At 31.0% G+C, this 25,451-nt stretch overlaps 1 protein-coding gene across 3 annotated transcripts in view; it reads left to right on the top strand.

Moving 5' to 3' along the window:
* Positions 1 to 8,176: 8,176 nt before the first annotated feature.
* The window catches only part of Cep164 (centrosomal protein 164), a 35,549-nt gene continuing 18,274 nt past the window's right edge, over positions 8,177 to 25,451 (top strand). For all 3 annotated transcript variants that reach the window (XM_065509730.1, XM_065509728.1, XM_065509727.1), the window contains exon 1: positions 8,177 to 8,644. In XM_065509730.1, coding sequence (XP_065365802.1) covers positions 8,530 to 8,644 — 115 coding nt within the window. In that variant the 5' untranslated portion in view covers positions 8,177 to 8,529. The remainder of the gene's footprint in view (positions 8,645 to 25,451) is intronic.

The raw sequence follows: 25,451 nt of genomic DNA, 5'->3' as shown, positions 1-25,451 counted from the left end.
ATATAGTAAGCCTTATCTACATCGTTGCAATGGACTTTGAAATATCTATCATTAGATATCCATATTGTCTATATTAATGACTTAGTAATCCAGATATAGATCAAAAATAGGTCAAAAATCGAGGTTGTCCAGGTTTTTTGCTCATATCTCCGTTATTTATGGACCGATTTTGCTGATTTTAAATAGCAAACTTCTCGAAAGCATGTCTGACAGAATTATTGAAGATTTGGATCCCGAAGATATCTGGGGTCTTCAGAAAATTGATTTCAACAGACAGACGGACATGGCTTAATCGACTCCGCTATCTATAAGGATCCAGAATATATACTTTATAGGGTCGGAAATGAAAAATGTAGAAATTACAAACGGAATGACAAACTTATATATACCCTTCTCACGAAGGTGAAGTGTATAATTATGGAAGTATGATTTGTTGATTATAAATTGTTAATCCCTGTCTATTAGGGTTCCTACTCGGGAAAAATTTCCCGGGTATTCCCGGGAATATTTTTTTGTTAATTTTCGGGAAATGTTTGTCGGGAATTTTCGGGAATTTCTTCATAAGTTTTCTTCTAAAAGTTACTATATTCAGATACGTTTTGATGGCCAAATTTGTTGCTAATTGAATTGTTCTATTATATCGATAGATTTTTTCAGTTCTAACAACAGATAGTCAGATGGCAAAGAAGTATTACTATTGAAATAACCGAATTTTGTTCACTCAACTCAAGCCACAGCAGAAAAATTTGGTTATTAAGAATGAATCAAATTTAATGTTTATGCTTTTAAACGAATTAACTACATATTTTAGGGATATTCAATGATCATTATTCATATTTAGAGAAAATAATAACAATAATAGTGGTTCAAATTTCTTTATCTACAATCAGATTTGAAAAATTTCTGTAACTACGCATGTTTTGTAGATTTAACATGGTCGAAATTCTTAAGTTTTTTAATTAAACAATGAATTTATTGATTTCAAACTGATGAAAACTACGTCTGTGGCAATACCGATCAAATGTCAATATTAAATCAGAAACCCTTATAAAGGCTGGACCAACAACCAAATACAGTTATTTTATACATCTTTTAAAACCCTGGTAAAACTATAAGTCAATTTATTCGAAAAAAAATTGTCTGCTTTTAGGTTTAATTTAGTGTTTAAAAATTCCCGGGAATTCCCGGGAATGAAACGATTTTTTAATTTCCTCCCGGGAATGAAAAAAGTCCGGGAAATTAGGAACCCTACTGTCTATACTTGACAAATATTTATCATAACAATAAATGACATTTGTTGTCAAGACAAAGTTGTCTAAGCAAAAGCACTAACAATTTTACCGTAACGAAGTAATAATACTAATAAATGGAGGCTATACATGATAACCATTTCGACGTTTACCGTGATAAAAATATAGACAGTGGGTTATGTACTATCAGCCCAATTATGAATAAAAATTCCCCGGGAGTTTTTTTCCCTTTTCCCATTTTTATACCCTTCACCTTCGTGAGAAGGGTATATACATATAAGTTTGTCATTCCGTATGTAATTTCCACAATAAAATTTTCCGACCCTATAAAGTTATACATATATTCTGGATCCTTATAGATAGCGGAGTCGATTAAGCCATGTCCGTCGTCTCTCTGTTGAAATCAATTTTCTGAAGACCCCAGATATCTTCGGGATCCAAATCTACAATAATTCTGTCAGGCATGCTTTCGAGAAGTTTCCTATTTAAAATCAGCAAAATCGGTCCACAAATGGCTGAGATAAGAGGAAAAAACCAGGACAACCTCGATTTTTGACCTATATCTGGATTACTAATTCATTAATATAGACAATATGGATATCTAATGATAGATATTTCAAAGAACTTTGCAACGACATATATATGTCAATGGGTCAAAATCGGAAAAAATATTTTTTAAAAAGAATTTTTTTTTTACAAAAAAAAAAAAATTTTAAACAAAAATTTTTTTTTTTAATTTTAAAAAAAATTAAAATTACAATTTGAAAAAAAAAATTTCTAAAAAATGATAAGAACTACTTTAATAAAAAAAATTTTGTTTACCTAAAAATATTTAAAATTTGTATTTTGAAGTATAATTTTGTGAAGGATATATAAGATTCGGCACAGCCGAATATAATTCAATGGGAACAAACCAAACTGTTTGTACTACCAATTACAAAAAACAGTTTGTTATTCTTCTATAAAATGTTACCATATTTTTGAATAATTTAAATTCGTTATTTTTGTACCGCTAAAAATTGACAGAGTCATTTTAAGTAATTAAAAAAAATGATGGTCAAATAAGTTGTAATTAGTTATAACAATGTAACTATTACATTAAATTATTGTTAAACAGTTTGTTTACTTTTCAAAGGCTTCAACATTGTTATTATTATTATTATTATTTTAATGAAACAACTAAAACAACCCTTGCCCAATTTGTGGCGTTATTTGTAAATGGGGGTTGATTTCGGATGTGTGGGTGTTAAATAAAAATCTTTCATTCTATTCTTCATTATATGTAATTGTCTGAATGTCTGTGTATATTCACATAACAGTTGCTAAGTTAATGGAGAAACTGAAAAAGAAAACAACAAAACAAAAACAAAAATTAGGTAATCATAAGGCATAAACAAAAAACACATGTTTTCGAAAATCTGACTACTTCCGTTAAAGCTTTAGCTCTATTCTTCATACTGACAACTAACTGACAATGCAGGAAAAAGCTTTCTCACAATTACGAAAACGACGAAATAATAAATGTCCTGTATAACAAAACAGGCCTTACACAAAATGAAATCAGTACGGTTTTAGCAAAGCTACCAGCTGGTCGGAAATTAATATTAAAAAACAAAAGTAAATGCATCATAGTGAAAAAATATATAATAAAATTAAAAGTGAGGCATAATTAAATTGAAATTAATTATGTATTTTAAACAAATTTCTTTTTTTAAGAAAAGTTTATTTTAAAGGAAAAAAATATTAAACATCCAAGTTAAGGTTAAAAGAAACCCTAAAGAAAATTAAACTATTTTGACTTGTCATAAGCAAAAAGAAATATTTTTTTTGGAAAAATCAATAAAATGTTTAAATAAAACCTTAAATTCTATTAATTTCACCAATAAATTATTATAATCAATTAAATTTATACAAAAAAAAAACTGCAAATTTAATAAAGAAACCGTATGAAAACTTAACTGGAAATAATTTTCTAAAATTAAATGAAAAAAAAAAAGAAAAAGTTTTCCTAAAAACAAGAAAAAATCTGTATCCTTTGTAGCCTGTTTTTTACCAGTAGTTGTGTTATATCCTGGTGTCAATGCGCTGTGTGTTTTCTAATACTTATTACATACAGACAAATACATACAGCAACGTACACACGCACACAAGTATTTTACAATTCTACACCCGTTGCACAGTGGGAGGAAGAAAATAATTGTCTGTAAAACAAATGTTAAGGATGACTACATCAGTGAAACCTATTTCGTGATTTTTTAAGGACATCAATGTTGATTATTTGTGGTAAATCTCTACTTCTTAAGCTGTGGGTTATTACGGAAGATTTATGTTCGGTACAAGGTTGCAAAACGACACAAAAACTCTGAACGATTGGGAATAAATATTTCTAAAATCTTTCATTTGAGTTGTATACCATCGTAACTCATCTGTGTAAGACCTCTGGCTTGTGTTTGGATGAGCGAGAAGCAATAAGTCTATCTATCATGCATTAATATTAGCTGTTGAATTTTTTTATTCACGATTGCGTTTGAGATCGTTTGAATTCGTACCATCATAATTCATCTCTTAAAAGGGTCTAGTTCACCGGAACGATTGAAGCATTTTATTATGGGTTTGATTCAGTGGAATCACACGTCTACTTATAGTTGACATTCCCATTATTATACCATTCACCTTCGTGAGAAGGGTATATATAAGTTTGTCATTCCGTTTGTAATTTCCACAATATAATTTTCCGACCCTATAAAGTATATATATTCTGGATCCTTATAGATAGCGGAGTCGATTAAGCCATGTCCGCCTATCTGTCTGTTGAAATATATTTTCTGAAGACCTCAGATATTTAAATATTCAATAATTCTGTCAGGCATGCTTTCGAGAAGTTTCCTATTTAAAATCAGCAAAATCGACAACCTCGATTTTTTTTACCTATTTTTGGATTACTAAGTCATTAATATAGACAATATGGATATCTAATGATAGATATTTCAAAGACCTTTGCAACGACGTATATAAGGCCATAGTAAGTTGGACCTACAATGGGTCAACATCGGAAAAAATATTTTTTAAACCGAATATTTTTTTAACCAAACAAATTTTTTTTTCCAAAAAAGGAAAAAAACAATTTAGGAAAAAAATAAAAAATTTTGTTTACCTAAAAATATTAAAATTTGTATTTTGAATGATAATTTGGTAAAGGGCATATAAGATTCGGCACAGCCGAAAATAGCACTCTTACTTGTTTATGGTACAAAATCGTACAAAAAGTCAAGTTCACCGAAACTATTGAAACATTTTGTTAGGGGCTTAGTTTAGTGGATTCAAATATCTACTTATAGTTTCCATTCCTATTGATTTTTTGTTATTTCACTTCGACTGTCAGCCGACTAAAGAGTAACTACTCAAATTCTAAAATATTTAAAATTGAAAAAGTGAAATTCTGAAAATTTTATGAAATTACTAAGGAACTTTTATCATAAACGGCGGCTATGTTCCAGCCGACTTTGAAAATTTATCGGCGGGTCGGCTCAGCCGGCTTACAGCCGTTCGGCGCAGGTCTCTGTGACAGAGTCGCTATTTAAACGTTCCACGACTTTGACGCCGAATTTTCATTCCCAATTCTTCTCTATTCAGTAGAGAACATACTAGGGTTCAAGAGGCACCTTACTTTGGTATTCGCAGTGCATTTATGACTCCAGAAATCTCTGCTATACGCTATAACAACGTTCAAGAACTGTTTCTTTTTGATTTCATCATCGGTTTCTAATCTTGACGTGTTATTAAGTGTGAGTTATTGGGAAAATCCTCTCGATTTGAAAAGTTGTAACCCATGCACCATGTTTTCTTTCCGTCCATTTAAAGGATTAGTTGGTAGGTCCATTTTTTATAAGGAAAATTCTATATATGTTTTCTGCACAGAGAAAACAGATTTGTTGTGAAAGACAAAGTAGTTGTTAATCGAATGATTCGATTATATTCATATATTTTTACGATTCTAGCAACATAATGAATGTTTATGTAGACTTCATATTCTATATCTAATCTGTTTTCTGTGTAGCAACTAATATTTCTGATTTGGTGGCCGTTGAACAGAATCTAAGCCGCCGGAGCCGAACAAATTTAATCTGCTTTCATTACTTCACTGCTCCTTAGCCCATTGTTCAATTGACCAATGAAGGAAACGCTTTGTAAAGTCAATTCGTTTCTTTTTGTTGAATTTTGGTATTAATGGTTTGCATGCGTCTGGCTAACAAATATGATTCAATTAATCTGCAGCTAGCAGTGGGAACACTAAGTTCTTCATTGAAATCTCCTGATATCTTAATTGGGTTAATTTTTATCGGTTTTGACGATCGGTTGTAATTCATGGACGACGACCTCCTGGAGCATATGGCTGCATGGTCGGTTTATAAATATTAAATAGGATGACAACCTTACTCATTGATCAAGGCGTATAAATACGGCGAATTCAGACGAATTGATTTGTTCGTTAAGTTTTAAGTTGCTAACTTAACAGAATAATAATTTGCCACTGATATATTCCTAACACCATCACCAATTACAGCATACGCCTAAGAAGAGCTTCTTCTTCTTCCTTCTAAGTTGTATGGCCTCCACCATCTTCATTTACGGCGTAAGCCTAAGAAGAGCCTCGTCCAAAAACTGCCAATCGACTTATGGCTTATGTAACATCTAACTTAGAACTTTTATGGCCCCACCAATTTCCAAATCGAATTTTGTTAGGTACTCCACCATATGTATCAAAGTATAAGTTGTAGGTTAACTAAAACGAAAGCATGAGGCTAAAGTAAACTTCGAGAAACCGTAAAACGGTACCGTTAGTTTACGCCAAACATTAACGCGTGAGTGAGACGCGAAAAATGGCTCTGACGCGCAAGTCTTTCTCCATACAGAGCTGAAATACGACTAAAACTAATTATTTATTTTTGTATGTATGATGTGATTAATACCGTGCAGAAATTTGTATTCGGCGTGCTCTCTTCTGTTTGGAAATCTACAACTATATCCAGAGATACCAAAATGTGAAACGTGGAACCCATACAACCGTGAACTGCAAACAATCCAAACTTTTGTGAATAGTTGTCTGCGTAGAATTCGGCGAATATACTGGCCTAACATCATCACAAACAATGAGTTGTGGGAACGGACTCGGCAGACACCGATTCTTTAAATGACGTAAATGGTCGTGGCTTGGACATACCTTACGCAAACCACAAGACAAGGTATCGAGTGGACACTTCAAGGAAGCCAAAGGAGAGGTCGTCCATCCTAGTGTAAATGCAAGCAGCGGAGGCTGGTGTATCCTGGAACGAAATCAAATATATTGCTGAAGACAAACCCAGATGGAAAACCTTTGTTGAGGCCCTATGCTCCTAAAGGGAACTATGGGAAAATATATATATAAATTGGACTTGTCATTCATATACCTATTTCCAGAGCTTTATTCAGAATTACCTATAAGTTGACTTGATTTGTTTCATCTCATTTTGAAGAATAAATACAAAAAGAAGTCAATTGGATATCAACTACCGTAATAATAATCCCATATTATATATAGTGAAATTTGCACTCGCATTTTGGATTATTAAAGTTTGTTCGAATGGATAGGTAATCGAATGGCACAATTTGATCTGAAGACATTAACCATCGTAATTATAATCCCTTATTCGTATATAGTGAAATGTGCACTTCCATTTTGTTATTCGTTTCAAATGCCTATAGATGCCATTATGTATGGAATATTACATCGTGGAAATGTCCACCGCAGGATTCATTGGACTCCGCACTCAGGGATCTCATGTGGAGTAGGGTTCTATAAGTCGATTGTTCGATTAATCGACTTTTTCCTGAATAAAATCGAAAAGTCGAAATCGACTTTTTGGTCGGAAAAAAGTCGAACAATCGATTATGTTTTCTCAAAAGTCGAATAGTCGATTGGAATCGAAAATAGTCGATAAAAGTCGAAAAGTCGATAAAAGTCGACTTTTTAGATTGTTAAAAAAAATATTTAATTGCAACATTATACTAAAACTATTGCAATTTGGTACACTTGTATTTTTTGTACTGTATGCTAATATATGTAAATAATAACTAAAAAGTCGAACTTTCGAAAAGTCGACTTTTTAAAAAGAGAAAAAGTCGAAAAGTCGACTTTTTGTTTCAGATATAGAACCCTAATCAAAAAATGGGTCTCATCGCTGAAGATGATTTTCGATAAAACAATTTCATCATTTGCACGTGTTGTTTGAATCCTGGAAATAACTTCTCAGATTGCCTTTGCATAATGACGTACAATTTATAAGAGTAAAAACATAAAACACGAAATTTTTTTTTTGCAAATGTCCTTAAAATAATCTTGAACTTTAAATATTACACGATTGTTTTTAAATTAAAAAAAATTATATTTATTTTAATAAATCATAAAAGATTGATTGCAGTTTGTATCCAAAAAGGACGGGTGTCATTTGATAGAAAAATACTTAACAGCAAAAACCTGCTCCCATCCCACTGTAAATACATGCGGGTACATACATTACATTAGCAAAGCTTTTCGTCGTATCCTTTTTGATAACTTCGAAAAAATATTGCTTTTTTTTGCGCTGCTGCTGGCTGCCAGTTGTTTGTTGTTCTTGTATATTTCTATAAAATCATATTATTTTCATTCCTGTTTTTTTTGTTATTCTTCTAATATTTCTCTTTGTTGTTGTTGTATGTATGAATGTGTGTAGTTGTTTGTGTGCAGCATACACCACAATTTCATATGAGTTGTATTGAAAATACCGTTAGATATTCTCTACTGTTTTTGACTCTTCTCTTCCTCTTCTCATCATCATCATCATCATGGCAGTCGTTGTCGTAATTATTTTCATACGAATATTTTGTTGTTGTTATTTTTAGGTCAACATTGCACAAAAATAAAAAAGGAAATTTGAAAAGAAAATAAAAAAGAAAATACACAAAAAATAATACAAACAAAAAAAAATAGAAATACAAAAATAAAGCAAGAATAAGGGAAAATCAATTTTTTCTCTGCAACCATTTTAAATCAACTTAGTCTACTCATAAGTGTGTGTATGTGTGTGTGTGCGAATTACGGTAAAAATAAACCAAAAACAAAAAGAAAACTTTTTACAATTCTAAGTAATAAAATGCTTTAAAATTAATCATAGAAAAACAAAGAAAAAAAAATAAAAAAAATATTTGCAAAATAAATCCCACTCATCTAAAAATACATTGAAGTAAACTTTATTAAACCAATATGGCCACATCATCCTCTTCAACATCTTCATCAAGTCGTTTGGGTAGTGCTTCTCCTTCAACTTCGGTTATATGTCAAGAAGTATTCGATGATTCTTGTCAACCCTCTGAAGATGGTAAGTTTTTCTCACTCTTATTATTATTTGTTACTGACTGTTATGTATTTGAAAATATTTATTTATATTTTAAGAAGAATCTATGAAATATTTATTACCAGGGCCACCAATATTAAAACAAATTTATTGAAAATGTTTCTTTATGTGTAATACTAGGTTAAATTTCTTACTTTTTATGCACAATTGATTAAATATAATTGAATATATTGTAACTACATATTAACGTTCCTTATGTTGATACTTAATCCATCCATTCGGTATTAAAGCGGTTTAAATAATTTAAAATGGCAGTTGGTAATCCATTCTCTGTTTTGCAGTTACGTAATTCTAGAAATGTTTATCAGCTGCCGAACCACAGCCTATGATATCGAGTGAAATTGATCGTATTTATCTTATTTGAGATTATGGTATTAATAAGTATAAAATAATGTAAAATGTCAGGTGACAATTCAGATTTCTATACGCAATTATAGAAATCTGTTAATCAGGGGCCGAACTACCGCATTCGATATTTTTTGAGATCATGACATTCGATATCGAACAAGAAATTTAGTACACTTTATTATAATTTCGATATCGAACACGAATGCGGTAATTCCGCCTAAGATTTGTTAAAGTTAAATGACGTTTTTTGTCAGTTTGAATCTATGTGGGACATGATTCTCTTTAGGGCATTATAAGAAGAGCTCATCAAAAAACAACTTCCAAAGAAACAAAAATTACCAAATTCGGAAGTTCAAAAACACTCTTTGAAATCTGTCTAAATTTGATTCAGCTGATACCGTGCCCCATAGCTGAATTCCGACCACTGGTGGTTATGAGTGCCTTTCACTGGTCTAAATCCTGTGTTACTTTGTTGATCTCTGCTAACAATTAAAATCGGGTACAACTTGTTCAAATAGCTTTGATATATTATATTATATTATATATTCAGCTCCAACTATGAAATTATTGACGAAAAAATGCCTATATTACGGACCTCAAAAAGTCCTATTTTTTGGAAGGGATACAAAAACTGGAGAAACGTTGGACTAAGTGTATTGAGTTAAAAGGAGATTATGTTGAAAAATAAATTTTAGTTTTGCAAAAAGAACTGTTTTTCATTCTAAAAGTCACGGACTTATTTATCCGGCCTCGTACCACAGTCACGAGTGAAACCTTCCATTCTAGAGGATAATGAAATAAAAAACATATTGTTATTAGTTCTCGAGCACCTTGTTACTGATTTTATCAATACCAGGTGTCTCTAATCTCAAAACATAGGAGTTCAGCTGCTCTAAAATACTATACTACTTAATTCTTTCATTTCATGTGTTAATCTTTCCTTATTCAGTATCATTTCTTTCCCAAATCAGTTTTTGTGGCTAGCCATAGTGGCTTAACTCTCCGATTGCTAAGTTGGGTCCAGATAATTGTTTAATCATTCAACTTTCCTACGTTTCAACGTCATAAGGAATAAGCCTTATTAAGCGAAAGTTTTAATCTACTTTCATCATTCAAGAAACTATATGAGACTGCACAAAATAGGTGGACCAATGAACATTCCTATGTTACAACGAGGTCGACTTTCCCCGTATACATATGATGCCAGTAGGACGAATCTACGTATGGAATTCCGTCAAGAGCAAATAAGGCTAATAGTCTCCATTATTACAGAACACTGTATAATTTGGATACATGCTATAAGGCTGGGCCTACGGTACAACGACTACTGTAGAAACTGTCATAATGCTTGGATGAGCTATCAAGGATGAATTTTAGACAAATCTACCCCTTCATCAAAGCTCTCATGGAAACGTAATGCTGAGAGTCGAATGAAGAAGGCATTATGTGTCTTCTATATATGTAAGAAATCCTTTGGGAAGTGATGGGGTCTTAAACCATATATTGCACACTGGATGTACACCGCGGTCATAAGACCTATTTTGACCTATGGGGCTCTTGTTTGGTGGAGAGCGGTGGACTTTACGACTCACCTTTCTATTCTAAACAAGGTACAAAGACTATCATGTCTGGATGTACACCGCGGTCATAAGACCAATTTTGACCTATGGGGCTCTTGTTTGATGGAGAGCGGTGGACATTAAGACTCACCTTTCTATTCTAAACAAGGTACAAAGACTATCATGTCTTGCAATTACTGGCTCTATAAATTCCACTCCTCATGCCAGTCTAGAGATGATGCTAAATGCATTTCTGCCAAATCTGATGTACGACTTAAACAGTCGAGCGGACTGAAGCATGATCCTATTGGTCACGGCACCATCCTACAAAAGATAGGCAGGCCAATCATGGGGCAAGAAATGAACTACTTAGTACCTACACCGACTTTTGATAGAACATTTAGGTTCAGTATACCGACAAGGTATAAACGGGGTCCCTTCGACTCTACTTGATTGTTCGCACGTAGTGAACTACCACGTAAACCATACCGACAAGGCATGATTGGGCCTCAAACTCTGTACTAAGGGACGACATGATCTTAATCTGCACTGATGGTTCAAAGACAGAAAGATGCTCGGGCTCGGGCTCTGGAATTTTTTTCAGATGCACTGGCACGGTTTTCCAGCCAGAAATCTATGCCACCGATACAGACGCGAGAAGAATCCAGGAACATAATCTCGAAAATTCGACTATACATATCTACTTGGACAGCCTTGCATCAATCAAGGCTCTTAACTCCAACGTTATTAGGTCGAAATGTCTTCTCAATTGTATCAAATCACTTGCACAACTGACACAATATCACGTCGAGTTGATATTAGTTCCAGGACATGAGGGCATCCGGGGAAATGAAGTATCTGATGAATGCACAACCAACGGATCGTCCCTAGACGTAACTCTCGCGCAAAGGGATGTTCACACTCCCTTGGTATGCCCTATGATATTGGATTTGAATCTGTGGTATTGAATAAATATATCGATGAAATTATTAAGTTTAGATAAAAATCTTCAAGGCAGATATATGTAAGTAGCAGTAGCATAAATACTGTTACGTTTTAACCTTTTTAAACGTTTTTTTTACGTTTCGAATATTCTAGATCTTACTAATACATACGCCATCTGTGGTGTACTTTCTACAATGTTCTTTAACTGAATATTCGAATTCGAATACAGCGTTTCCAACTTACGATCAAATCAACTGAAAGCTTTTATTTAATAATGCCCATAGATATGTTACAGTTTGCTATTACAGCACTGTTATTTGAATCAGCCCTTGTTACTTTTAAATCAGCCTTCAAGCATAATTTCGTAACAATACAATTTTCATAAAGATCACACATTAAGTAGTGTTTAATTCGAGTTTTTATTTAAATTATCATTTATAATAGATAAACTTTAAAACTTGAAGTCTGCGTTCTGTTAAAGTGTGTTTCGGATATCAGCATCACATCGATTTGCTGATTTCGTATATATATTTGCGTTAGTTTTTATGTTGGTGAATGACGCCTACATTCCAGAAACACATTTTGAAACACTTCATGACCTTCAGGCATTTCAAGCTCTATATTATTAATAGATTTTGTGGAACGATTAATCAAGTGCACATGAGTTACTATAGCTTCCAGTCCCTGAGGTTTGGGTTATTCTAGTTCATACGCTTTAAGCTTTTCTTGCAGCATGTTGCTAATATAGTTCGTGAAATTAATAATCGATTCAAGAAGTGTTTCTACTGTAGATTCCTGCCGACTACATCTTCCATCCCCTAGTCTCTAGATTCCACATTTGAATTGGAGTAAAATTAATTTTTGGATATTTGGGTTTGAAGTTTTGTTAAAGATTTGCTGGATATGAATATAATTCATTTCTAAAAATGTTGAAGGTTGTACTGGAAATGCTCTAGATTTCAGACTTAAATATAGTTTGAGTATGGATTTGGATTTAATACATTAATTTGATTCATGTAATTCTCAACAAACAAACCGAGGATAACTTGCAATTAAATACTGGACAAGTTTTTGCAATCCATAACCCTATGTCTATACTTGATACATTTGTGTCATGATAAATGTTAAAATGGTTATCAAGATAACAAATTGATAGGTATAGCCACCATTTATTAGTGTTATTGCTTCGTTATGACAAAATTGTTAGTGCTTTTGCTTAGACAATTTTGTCTTGACAACAAACGTAGTATAGACAGGGGGTAATGAATATATAACTATATGATTGCATTCAAAATTGATATTTTTTCAACCCGAAATAATGATGTCAAACGATTACTCTCTCATGCGGATGTTGTTTGAATTCGTTATTTCATACGATGTCAACATGTTATCAAATTAATTCCTATAAGAGTTCAATTGTCTCAATCTGTACAAAAGTTTCTTGGTTGCCCTGCATTTACAAAAACTATCAAATTACTTAGTACACTCGGAAATTAGTATATAATAACAATTTACTTAAGTAAAATATGTATCCCTATTAAGGTTTTACGTTTTTCAAAGTCATTATCATTTAGTTGAGGTGGTCTTTTTCATGCGATTCATTCTTGCAAAAGGTAAATGTTTTTCCGGCATGCAAAGTTTTTTGAAGAAATTTTTAAACTACATATATGATGAAAAAATTATAATTTATGGATTTATTTAAACATGTATAAAAAATATACTATTTTAAAGATAAAGTTAAAATAGTTTTTACACGTGGATAGTAACAATGTCCTAGCATCAGGCAATAAATCAAATTTAATAAAGAATTTGTTAAGTTTATGGTAAAATGAGAAAAATTTAAACTCAGAAGGATTTGTTAAGTCTTTCAGCCACGCTTTTTTGTGTATAAGTTTAAAATCAAAACAATTACATTTTTACTTTAATCAAGGTTAGTTTATTATAAAAAGTAAAAAAAAAATAAATCATAACATGAAAAAACACCACATTCCTTGGTTTTTTGTAGAGTGAAGTGGTTAGTTTACTAACCACCGTGGCAGTTGGCTTTAAAAATAGCTACACCCAGCGAAAAAATGAACACATCGGTGTACAATTTGACACCATTCGGTGTCAATAGTGTATCAACCCCGTATGTGTACAAATTGTAAACGAACGGTGTCAATTTGACAACGAAAAAATTACACCATTCCGTAGCCGATTTGACACCATCCGTTGTCGATTAGACAACGTTCGTGTACGATTTTATAACAGACCGTTGACAATTTGTCACCGTTTGTGCACGATTTGACACCAGATCGTTGTCAATTTGACACCAAAAATTATCGACTTGATACCGTTTGTGTACGATTTGACACCTGACAATTTTTCCTTTCTATTTTTTTGGTAATTAATATAAATAACAATTTCTTTATTTTTTACATTTTTTTAATACAATACAATACAATACATATAAAACATAAATATAAAATAAATATAAAAACTATAAATTTCCATTTGGAGTTGTATGTCGTCACTGCCTGGATCTCCACTGACTTCACTGCCTGGATCACTGCTATATTCGGCTATGCCGAATCTTATATACCCTTCACCAAATTATACTTCAAAATACAAATTTTAAATATTTTTAGGTAAACAAAATGTATGTTTTTTTTCCAAAGTTGTTTTTTTAATTTTTTGGAAAAAAAAATTTCGAATTCTTATTTTAAATTTTTGTAGGTCCAACTTACTATGGTCTTATATACGTCGTTGCAAAGGTCTTTGAAATATCTATCATTAGATATCCATATTGTCTATCGGGTGCCCCGATAGACTAGACGATAGTGTACTAGACTATCAATCCAAGGGTTGCGTGTTCGATTCCTGCCAGAGACTCTGGGTGTTTCTGCAGACAAGCAAAACGCTTCGCAGTTTGTGTTTGTTTTTAAAAAAAAAAAAAAAAATTAATGACTTAGTAATCCAGATATAGGTAAACAATCTAGGTTGTCCTGGTTTTGTCCTCATATCTCAGCCATTTGTGGACCGATTTTGATGATTTTAAATAGGAAACTTCTCGAAAGCATGTCTAACAGAATTTTGAAGATTTGGATCCCGAAGATAATTGGGGTCTTCAGAAAATTGATTTTAACAGACAGACAGACGGACATGGCTTAATCGACTCCACAATATATATAGTTTATAGGGTCGGAAAATTATATTGTGGAAATTATAAACGGAATGACAAACTTATATATACCCTTCTCACTAAGATGATGGGTATAATTATGAAATTCTCTGAATATTCCTTTTAACTCAATTCCAATTCTATTGATCTACATTATTGTATAGTGCCATTGTTTAATTGCATATTACAAACCAACAGCAGCAAATCTCAAAAACTGTCAGTTGCAATTTGCTTTGTTTTTTTTTTTAAATTTGCAGCACTCATTTACATACCTTTGTAAATAAATACAAACAAAAAATAAAATAAAACTAAGAACTATGTAAAAGTACTTGTAAGTGGATATAACTATTCAGATACATTTATTACATACAATAGTATACATAGATACATATTTTATGGATAGTTTGCTGATGTAACTCAGAGAATAACAAAAGAAAAACTCTTCAAAACTATTTACAATAGGGACAAAAAAAAAATAAAAGAAATATAAATATATTTTCTATATAACAAAACAAAAAAAAATAAGAAATATTTCAAGAGTCTTTTTTATTTTAACCCTAATGAGAATATTTGCTATATAATTTAGATTGCAACGGTAAATCAAAAGAATTTTGTGAAATTTTAATTTGTATACTATTTAAATAATAACTAATGATTTAGTTTTTGTATTTTTAAAAGCTTTAATGGTCATTACCTAGAAAATTGAGGAACTGAAGTCATATATATTTCGGAATACATATGCGTAATTCCAATAGATCGTGGTTGTCATACGACTGGAAAAAAACCCTTGAAACTTTTGTCTCTGATTGTTTTTTGCTATTATCAAATTGTTTATTGAAACCGAATATATTTTTTTATTTATGTTTTTAGTTTTTGTGTACATCTATTTACAGAATATATATTGTTTTACTATAAGAGAAAAATCTGTCATGTACGGTATGTCACGTACGATATTAAATTTTATTTATTATAAAAGCATCCAAAAATTGTTTTTATTTAAATATGATGGATAGTAAAGGAAAAATATTTGGTTTAGTTTAAGAAATTAAAAGAAAACATACCTCAAACATACTTCTGTTTTATGTCACGTTCGATATACCCTTATTTCACTCGATATTTTGGACAACAATGTTTCGAAAGAACTTATTATTATACCCTTCACCATGAGTGGCAAGGGTATATATAAGTTTGTCATTCTGTTTGTAATTTCCACATTTTCATTTGCGACCCCATAAAGTATATATATTCTGGGTCGTTATAGATAGCGGAATCGATATAGCCATGTCCGTCTGTGTGTTGAAATCATCTTTCCGAATCCCCCAAATAACTTACATACACGATTCATACATCAATATTTCCGAAATTCTTCCGGCTCGGTCGCTATTTAAAATCGAGAAAAACGGTTAACCAAAGGCTGAGATATAAGGAAAAAACACGATTCATACATCAATATTTCCGAAATTCTTCCGGCTCGGTCACTATTTAAAATCGAGAAAATCGGTCCACAAAAGGCTGAGATATAAGGAAAAAACTAGGACAACCTCGATTTTTGACCTATTTTTTATCTATATCTGGATTACTAAGTCATTAATATAGACAATATGGATATCTAATGATAGATATTTCAAAGACCTTTGCAACGACGTATATAAGACCATAGTAAGTTGGACATACAATGGGTCAAAATCGGAAAAAAATATTTTTTAACCCGATTTTTTTTTTTCATCAAAAATTTTTTTTTTGTCATAAATTCGTTTTCCAAAAAAATTAATTAAAGAAATTTAAAAAAAAAAATTTTGAAAAAACTTTTTTTAAAAAAAATTAAAAAACAATTTGAAAAAAAAAAATTTTTTTAAAAAAATGTTAAAACATTAAAAAAAACATTTTGATTTTGTTTAAATAAAAATATTAAAAAAAAATATATATTTTTAAGTATAATTTAGTGAAGGTATATAAGATTCGGCACAGCCGAATATAGCTCTCTTACTTGTTTTTTTTAAATATAGTACCATCTGAATGGAATATAAAGACCGAATTATTTTTCAGATACTCTTATTTTTGCAAAATCTATTCCACTCTATAGGCGTATAAATGTTACGTACGATGATATGGAATTGCCCATATAAAACTTGCTGGAACTCAGAAAGGCCAAATCAATACCTCTTTATTTCATTAATAGGAATGTTGCGACCACAGACCCATCTGCTCACGCTAATTTTATGGAGACAACTGCAAAAATATAAACAAGATTTCTGGCAATTCTTGGTTACCGAAAACAGATTTAGACAAGGTCTGTGCAACTAATCAAATAATTGTTTTTTTGTTTTTACTAAAAACTAGAATGCTCTATTACTAGAGATTTTAGCAGCTTTAATATTAATATTAGCAGCTTTAACAGTTAATGTTTCCATACCCATAAACAATGTTAATAGCAGCGTTTAATCAACATTGTTGATAAGTAGAAGTTGATAAATGTTGGAAGCAGCCGTTACAGACTGTTAAGTTCAAATCGTTAATGCAACTTCGTAACAATATGTACGTTTGGCTTAGTATTGTAGCCAGCCAACAATCAAAATGCCTGTTTTTTTTGTTTGTTTTTGTATTGTTGCATAGACGTTATGAATGGACCTTGGACCAGCCCCTACTTTTGATGTTTCCAAGGATTCAGTTAACAATAATAATTAAAACAAGTAAGAGAGCTATATTCGCCTGTGCCGAATTTTATATATCCTTCACCAAATTATACTTCAAAATACATTTTTTTTTCCAAAGTGTTTTTTTTTAATTTTGTGGAAATTTTTTTTTTTCAAATTGTTATTTTAAAATTTTATTTTTATACCCTCCACCACCATAAGTGGTGAATGAGGGTATATATAAGTTTGTCATTCCGCGTGTAACATTGAGAAATATTCATCTGAGACCCAACAAAGTATATATATTATTGATCCTTATGAAATTCTAAGTCGATTGAGCCATGTCCGTCTGTCTGTCCGTCTGTGTAAAACACGCTCACGTCCAAAATACGCAAACAAACTTAGTAGAGTTGCAAGAAATATGTTTATTATTGTCCTAAGCAGTTTGGTATTGAAAATCAGCGAAATCGGTACAGTGGAACCAAAGTTATGAATGAAAATGTGGGACAACCTCAAAAAAAAATTGATAATTTTCACATATTTTTGGACATTTTTTGTAAATATATTGCAGCTAATATCATAAAATTTTGCACTCGTTACTTTTATGATAGAAGGAGTAACTCCGGTGAAAATTATAAGAATCGGTCAATGATTTCTCCTAGCCCCCATACAAATTTCTTCCCGAAATATGGTTCTATGGTCTATAAATGCCTACAAAATAGGAATATCCACATGAAATTCAGCAAAAATAAGTTTCGTGGTAAAAGAAATTATATTACTAAATTTTTCGTGGATCGGCCCATATTTGACCATAGCCCCCATATAAAGTACACTTCCGAAAATCTCTTAAATAAGCATAAATGTCTTATAAATATCGCTATCAAGTTGAAATTCGACATGAATAATCCCCATATATCCCAAAATCGCTGTACCTAATTCTATGAAGATCGGCCGATAATTGGTTATAGCTCCCATATAAAGACCACTTCCGAAAAACACAATAACCTACATAAATATCTAAAAAATATCAATATCAAAACAAAATTTCACACACATCCATAGTTTATATTTAGAAATCATACTACTGGATTTTGTGAATATCGGTCAATATTTGACCATAGCCCCCATATAAGGTCCACTACCAAAAATCAGTTAAGTACTCATAAATCTCTTATAAATACATTTATCATGCTAAAATTCCACACAAATTATACTCAAATATATAGATATCACTGTTCCAAATTTTATGCAGATTGGCCGATAATTGGTCATAGCTCCCCTATAAGGCCCATCTCCGAAAAAAGATATTAACCTTAAAAAGTATTAAAAACATATCGATATCAAAATGAAATTACGCACAGATCCAGTAATTTGTATCCAGTAATCATACTTCTGAATTTTGTGAATATCGGTCCATATTTAACCATAGCTCCCATATAAGGTCCACTCCCGAAAATCACTAATATCCTCACAAATTTCTTACAAATATAGTTATCAGGTTGAAATTCAAAACAAATTTATTCAATATATACAAAAATCGATGTACCAAATTTTATGATGATAGGCCCATAATTGGTCATAACCTCCATATAAGAACTACTTCAGGAAAACACATTACCCTGCACAAATATCCATAAAAATCTACACTCAACCAAAATTTTACACCGATCAGTAATTTGTATCCAAGAATCGTACTACAAGATTTTTTAAATGAAATTCTACAAAAAAAGCCCTTAAATACTTAGGATCATAATAGGTCATAGCATCCATATATTTAACCAAAATTGTACACAGATCAGTAATTTGTATTCAAAAATCATAATACTGAATTTTGTGAATATTGGTCCATAATTGGCCACAGCTCTCATATAAATACATAAAAATCACGTAAAAATATTTTATGACAATCGAATCATAATAGGTCATAGCTCCCGCAAAAGTCCCACAACCAAATATTTTGAAATTTGTCTAAATATATTTGTAAACCCTTTTTTTATACTCTGTTTCTTCACTTGAGGTTAAAAGGGAAAAATGTTGATCCAAACGTATTAACTAATTATTAAGTATATAAATTGTTAAATTTCATTTCATGAGGTCCAGACTTAAACTCGACAACACTTCCCCTTTGCGCATGTGAAATTTCATTAAAATCGGACTAAGGGTTTAGAAGTTACAGATTTATTTCCCTCTTTTTTTCTCATACCACTGTGCGCCACTTTGACACTCAGATATTGTAGATCGTTTAACCCAGTTCCAACAAACTGTTTACGGTTACCTATGTAAGAAAATAATAATTTACACGAAGATTTAGAACAATTAAATTTAGACGACAATTTCTCAATTAAAAGACAATAATTAACTGTGTCAAACGTTCTAATAGGAATTTCAGTTATAAATTGCTGAATTAAATATAATTTTTTGTACATTTGAAATAAAATATCTTCTGCGTAAACTAGTCTTTCTAACAATTGTTATATTATTTCAGCTTTTATACCATCATATTTAGGTGGAGGGTATTTAAGATTCGGCACGGCCGAATATAGTACTCTTACTTGTTTAAATTTAAATTTTTTTTTTAAATTTAAATTTAAATTTTTTTTTTTTTTTAATTTAATTTTTTTTTGGTAAAAATCCAGGTTGTCCTGATTTTTTCCTCATATTTCAGCCATTTGTGGACCGATTTTGCTGATTTTAAATAGGAAACTTCTCGAAAGTAAGTCTGACAAAATTATAAAAGATTTGGGTCCCGAAGATATCTGGGGTCTTCAGAAAATTGAATTCAACAGACGGACGGATATGGCTTAATCGACTCCACTATCTATAAGGATCCAGAATATATATACTTTATAGGGTCTGAAATGAAAAATGTAGAAATTACAAACGGAATGACAAACTTATGTATACCCTTCTCACGAAGGTGTAGGGTATAAAAACGATCAAATATTTCATTCCGTCACCAATTAGGTTGGATTTAGACTTAGATCTGTCTTCGCTAACTGTTAAAGGGCTCGGATTGTCTTAGTCTTTAACGTAAGGGATATTTTTTTTTCAATTTAATTGAAAGGAAATTTTATAATATACAAGTTCAGACTAACAACATCCAGCATAGCAACTAATAGGGCCCATACACAACACCATCATTATTGAGCAATGAAGTGATTGTGCAATTAAGCTAGAAGTACACATTACTCCAGCATGCTGGTACAAAATTAATTTTTTACCAAAAATTGTGCGGAAAAGTTTGTAATGAATAATGATAAACAAAAACGAAAAATGATCAAAACAAAAACGTGTTTGCATGAAGAAAATGCTAGAAAATAAAGGAGAACTAGGACACACTAAACTTCTAAAAGAAGATGGTACATTTTTCTTCTCTGGAACATTCCTGATCTTCCAAAAATGGAGTTTATCGTAATACCACAACGAAGACTCCAAAACATCATATGTTCCTGCAGTATTCGAAAAACGTTGATTTTTTTTACTATTCTTGCTCTTGGCACACCTCTTTCTACCATTTTATTGTAGCATTGGTTTTTTAATTCATATGCAAGGCATTGTTTTATAAACTTCGAAAAATTCTCCCCAAAATATTTTGTTCTTTGACATTCATATTTATTTTTTTTTATTTTTTAATGTTTATGTCTTGACTCTTGATTTAAATTTTATGATCTAATTTTACAACACACGATTCAATCATGCTGGTTCAATCAAAAAATATCAAACTATTTTTGATAAAGCACCAGCAGCTGGTACAATCACACCATACGCTCATGCACGATCAATCAGCTGGCACAATCATTTGATTGCACAATCATTATGGTGTTATGTATGGGCCCTATAACCAAGCCTTCAATTAAATAGGATTTAGACTCAACTCTGTTTTTGCTGCTGGCAATAATCCTTCCGCTTCCAACCTAACTGAACTTGGAAGTGAAGGTTTCCAATTCCAAGTTCAGTTAGGTTTTGTGAGTTAACTATTCAGGTTTGTTGGACTATACTACTAAAAGCTGTCAACAGTCTCCTCGGTTAGAATGATTTTCAGCATTATAAATATCTTCAGCATTTCTTAGTCTGAAGAACTGTTCAAATCTAGCTTTCTCGAACATGTGCTTCTGTCCTTATTAGTTAGTTAACTGTTAGTTTACGACCATCATTACACATTTTGAATAATAGTATATATGGAATAGGTATTTGATACATCCAATAAATTTAATACTAAATTCCACAACAGTCCTGTTACTCTCATTGTTGAGGATCAAAGAATTTTAGTGGTAATCGCGGACCACATCTATGACTAGCATATTTTTGAATTTAGCTGATTCATTTCATTTAAGTTCAAAAACAAAAAATTCCCAAAAACGTTCAGCTACAATCTGTTTAGATTAGGAAGTCTTCTTGCGATTCCCATGATAAACAAATACTTCGGACAATAACATTCACTGCACTGTATCGTAGTTAACTCATCAGTTTTCAAAAGAATTTCCCTTGGAAAACTAACAAGAAACACATGTTGAATAGATGATAGTTGTCTCATGGTTGGTAACAACTTTTTTACATAAATTTACATATTTGGTTTTCCTTATTATAGCCCAGCAGTTTTACAAGTAGTCAATTTATCCCTTATAGACAGTAAATGTCACTTATGTCTATTCACTTGCTTGTCTCTTATTTATATATTTTGGGTAATTTGACTAGTGTAGGCTGGTTACTTTATACATCCCAGGTAATATAGCGTGAAGTTAATTACCACTTAAGTGTCTCTAAGTAAACTAGAATGTAGTCACTTTAAATGTTTATTTTGTACTGCACTTATTTGTGAGTACAGTACAAAAAAACGTTTAAAGTGACATAGAGAGACTTGAGTGACAATTGACTGCTTGATAGACAAAAGTGTTTTTATACAAATTGAGTTGATATAATTCTCATACAGTTTATTTTCTTTTTGATTAAGTATATTTCCATCCCAGGTAATCTAGCGTGAAGTCAATTGTCACTTAAGTGTCTCTAAGTAATGTAGATTGTAGTCACTTTAAAGGTTTTTTTCGCACTGCACTTTAGAAAATAGTTATTTTACCCACCAGAAGTAATCTATTGGAGAGTAGTTGGAAGAAGGTTTGTTTACTAGTAACCGGTTATTTGACTGTCAAATAGTCTTTTTAAACTATTTGAGGTCAATTAGCTTCCGCTTAGCACTCGTACATGTTAAAATAGCCAGTTAGGTAGCTAGTATGTAGCTGGTATGTGAATCCAAATCATTGACTACTACGGGCCAGCTATTAGACAGTCTCTTTGTAATCTATGTAGGGTCAATTGACCCCATAATTAGGAAAATATCATGTTGAAATAAATAGTTCCAAGTAGTGGTCACCATAAATCATTAGTTCGGAGCATTCACCCAGTACTGCTGGGATTTATACATATGTAATGGATTGTATTACATAAGTTTATACTCGTATATATTCGCATATGAATGTAAAAATAAATAGTTATTTATATAGTGTAAACAGAAAACAAATGTAAGTACATATTTATTTTATGTAAGTTAGGAACGAGGGCGTGGAAACACAGACATACAATTTATATTTTTCTATAGCTTTGTTCTTAAAAAAAATAAAACTATAAAAAGGATCATGTTGCGTGTTGTTTGTTTATGGAGCTGTAGACTGTTGTTGAGGTAGTCGTTTTACAAATTGTATGGGTTAGTTAACATTAGATGTAAGTACATTGGGGGAACAAATTTGAATCTAATGGTTTGAAAAGTTAATTTCTTTTTATACCCTTCACCTTCGTGAGAAGATTATGAGTTTGTCATTCCGTTTGTAATTTCTTTATTTTTCATTTCCGACCCTAAAAAGTATATATATTCTGGATCCTTATACATACACTTACATACACGATTCATACCTCAATATCTCCGGCTCGGTTGCTATTTAAAATCGGTCCACAAATATCTGAAATATAAGGAAAAAAAACTGGACAACTTAGATTTTTGACCTATATCTGGATTACTAAGTCATTAATATAGACAATATGGATATCTAATGATAGACATTTCAAAGACCTTTGCAATGTCATATATAAGACCTTCAAAATCCAAATAAAATACAAATTTTAAATATTTTTAGGTAAACAAAATTTATTTCTTTTTTCCAAAGTTGTTTTTTGTCATTCTTTAGAAAAATTTTTTTTCGAATTTTAAAATTTTTTTTTTAAATTTTATAAATATTTAAAAAAAATTTTTGTTTTTTTAAATTTAAAATTTTTTTTTTTTTAAATTTTATAATTTTTTTAATTTAAAAAAAAAATTCGGGTTGAAAAATATTTTTTTTATCTATCATTAGATATCCATATTGTCTATATTAATGACTTAGTAATCCAGATATAATTGAGGTTGTCCAGGTTTTTTCCTCATATCTCAGCCATTTGTGGACCGATTTTGCTGATTTTAAATAGGAAACTTCTCGAAAGCATGTCTGACAGAATTATTAAAGATTTGGATCCCGAAGATATCTGGGGTTTTCAGAAAATTGATTTCAACAAACAGACAGACGGACATGGCTTAATTGACTCCGCTATCTATAAGGATCCAGAATATATATACTTTATAGGGTCGGAAAATTATATTGTGGAAATTACAAACGGAATGACAAACTTATATAGAACCTTCTCACGAAGGTGAAGTGTATAAAAATAAAATTTGTTTAACTAAAAATATTTAAAATTTTTATTTTGAAGTATAATTTGGTGAAGCCGAATATAGCTCTCTTACTTATTTTAAATAACACTGAATTTAAAATACTACTAAATAGAATAATGCTACTAAATTTTCCATTCCTGTTGTCTATCATTCATTTTTTTTTTTTTTAAATAAAATATTACATTCCTTGTGACATGATTTCAATTTAATAATTCTTTTTTAGTTGTCAAGCCATATTAATCCATGTTATACGATGGCTGGTACTTGCATCTCATATTGTTTGTATTTTATGGAAAATAATTTAAAAACAAGAAAAGTATCGGAAAAAACCAAACAAACACATGAATATATTTAATCCTATGTACTCAGCATAGAGACGAGTAAATAGCGTATCGAGAAAAAAAACCGCATTGGCAGCTTGGGAAATAATAAACGGAAAAATATAAATATATTTTTAAATTGTCTGTATGTCTGTCCCATCTCATATGAAATATACATATGTTTTATTTATATAGAACAAAAAAAAAATTGAAAATGATACACTATTTTAATGTGGATTGTTATTGACTATATTTATTATAGTGTCAGGTTACAAATTGCTATGGTGTCCAAGTATAATGAATGATAAGGATATGTGGATATGCATGTAAAAGCATATAATTTTATACATTTACAATAAAATAATGTGTACAAGGAAGAATTTATTAAAAACGCATATATTATTTGTTTGCTTAACAAGGTTAATTACTTAAATTTTTTATTTTTCATAATTCGAAAGAAAATTGCTGACCCTACCAGTAAATTTCTAGGTTGAAACATTTAAATATAATATTAAATTTAATTAAAAACAAGTAAGAGAGCTAAATTCGGCTGTGCCGAATCTTAGATACCCTTCACCAAATTATACTTCAAAATACAAATTTTAAATATTTTTAGGTAAACAAACATTTTTTTTTCCAAAGTTGTTTTTTAATTTTTTTGAAAAATTTTTTTTTTGATTTTTTTTTAAATTTTAAATTTTTTTTTTTTAAATTTTATTTTTTTTTTTAAATTTAAAAGGTTAACAAATATTTTTTCCGATTTTGACCCATTGTATGTCCAACTTACTATGGTCTTATATACGTCATTGCAAAGGTCTTTGAAATATCTATCATTAGATATCCATATTGTCTATATTAATAACTTAGTAATGCAGATATAGGTCAAAAATCGAGGTTGTCCTGCTTTTTCCTCATATCTTAGGCATTTGTGGACTGATTTTCTTGATTTTAAATAGCAACCGAGCCGGAAGAATTCCGGAGATATTGATGTATGAATCGTGTATGTAAGTTATTTGGGGGCTTCGGAAAGTTGATTTCAACAGACGGACATGGCTTAATCGACTCAGCTATCTATAAGATCCAGTATATATATACTTTATAGGGTCGGA

The sequence above is a fragment of the Calliphora vicina genome, chromosome 4, assembly GCF_958450345.1.
Source record: "Calliphora vicina chromosome 4, idCalVici1.1, whole genome shotgun sequence".
Lineage (NCBI taxonomy): Eukaryota > Metazoa > Arthropoda > Insecta > Diptera > Calliphoridae > Calliphora > Calliphora vicina.
This window is presented reverse-complemented; position numbering and strand designations above follow the sequence as displayed.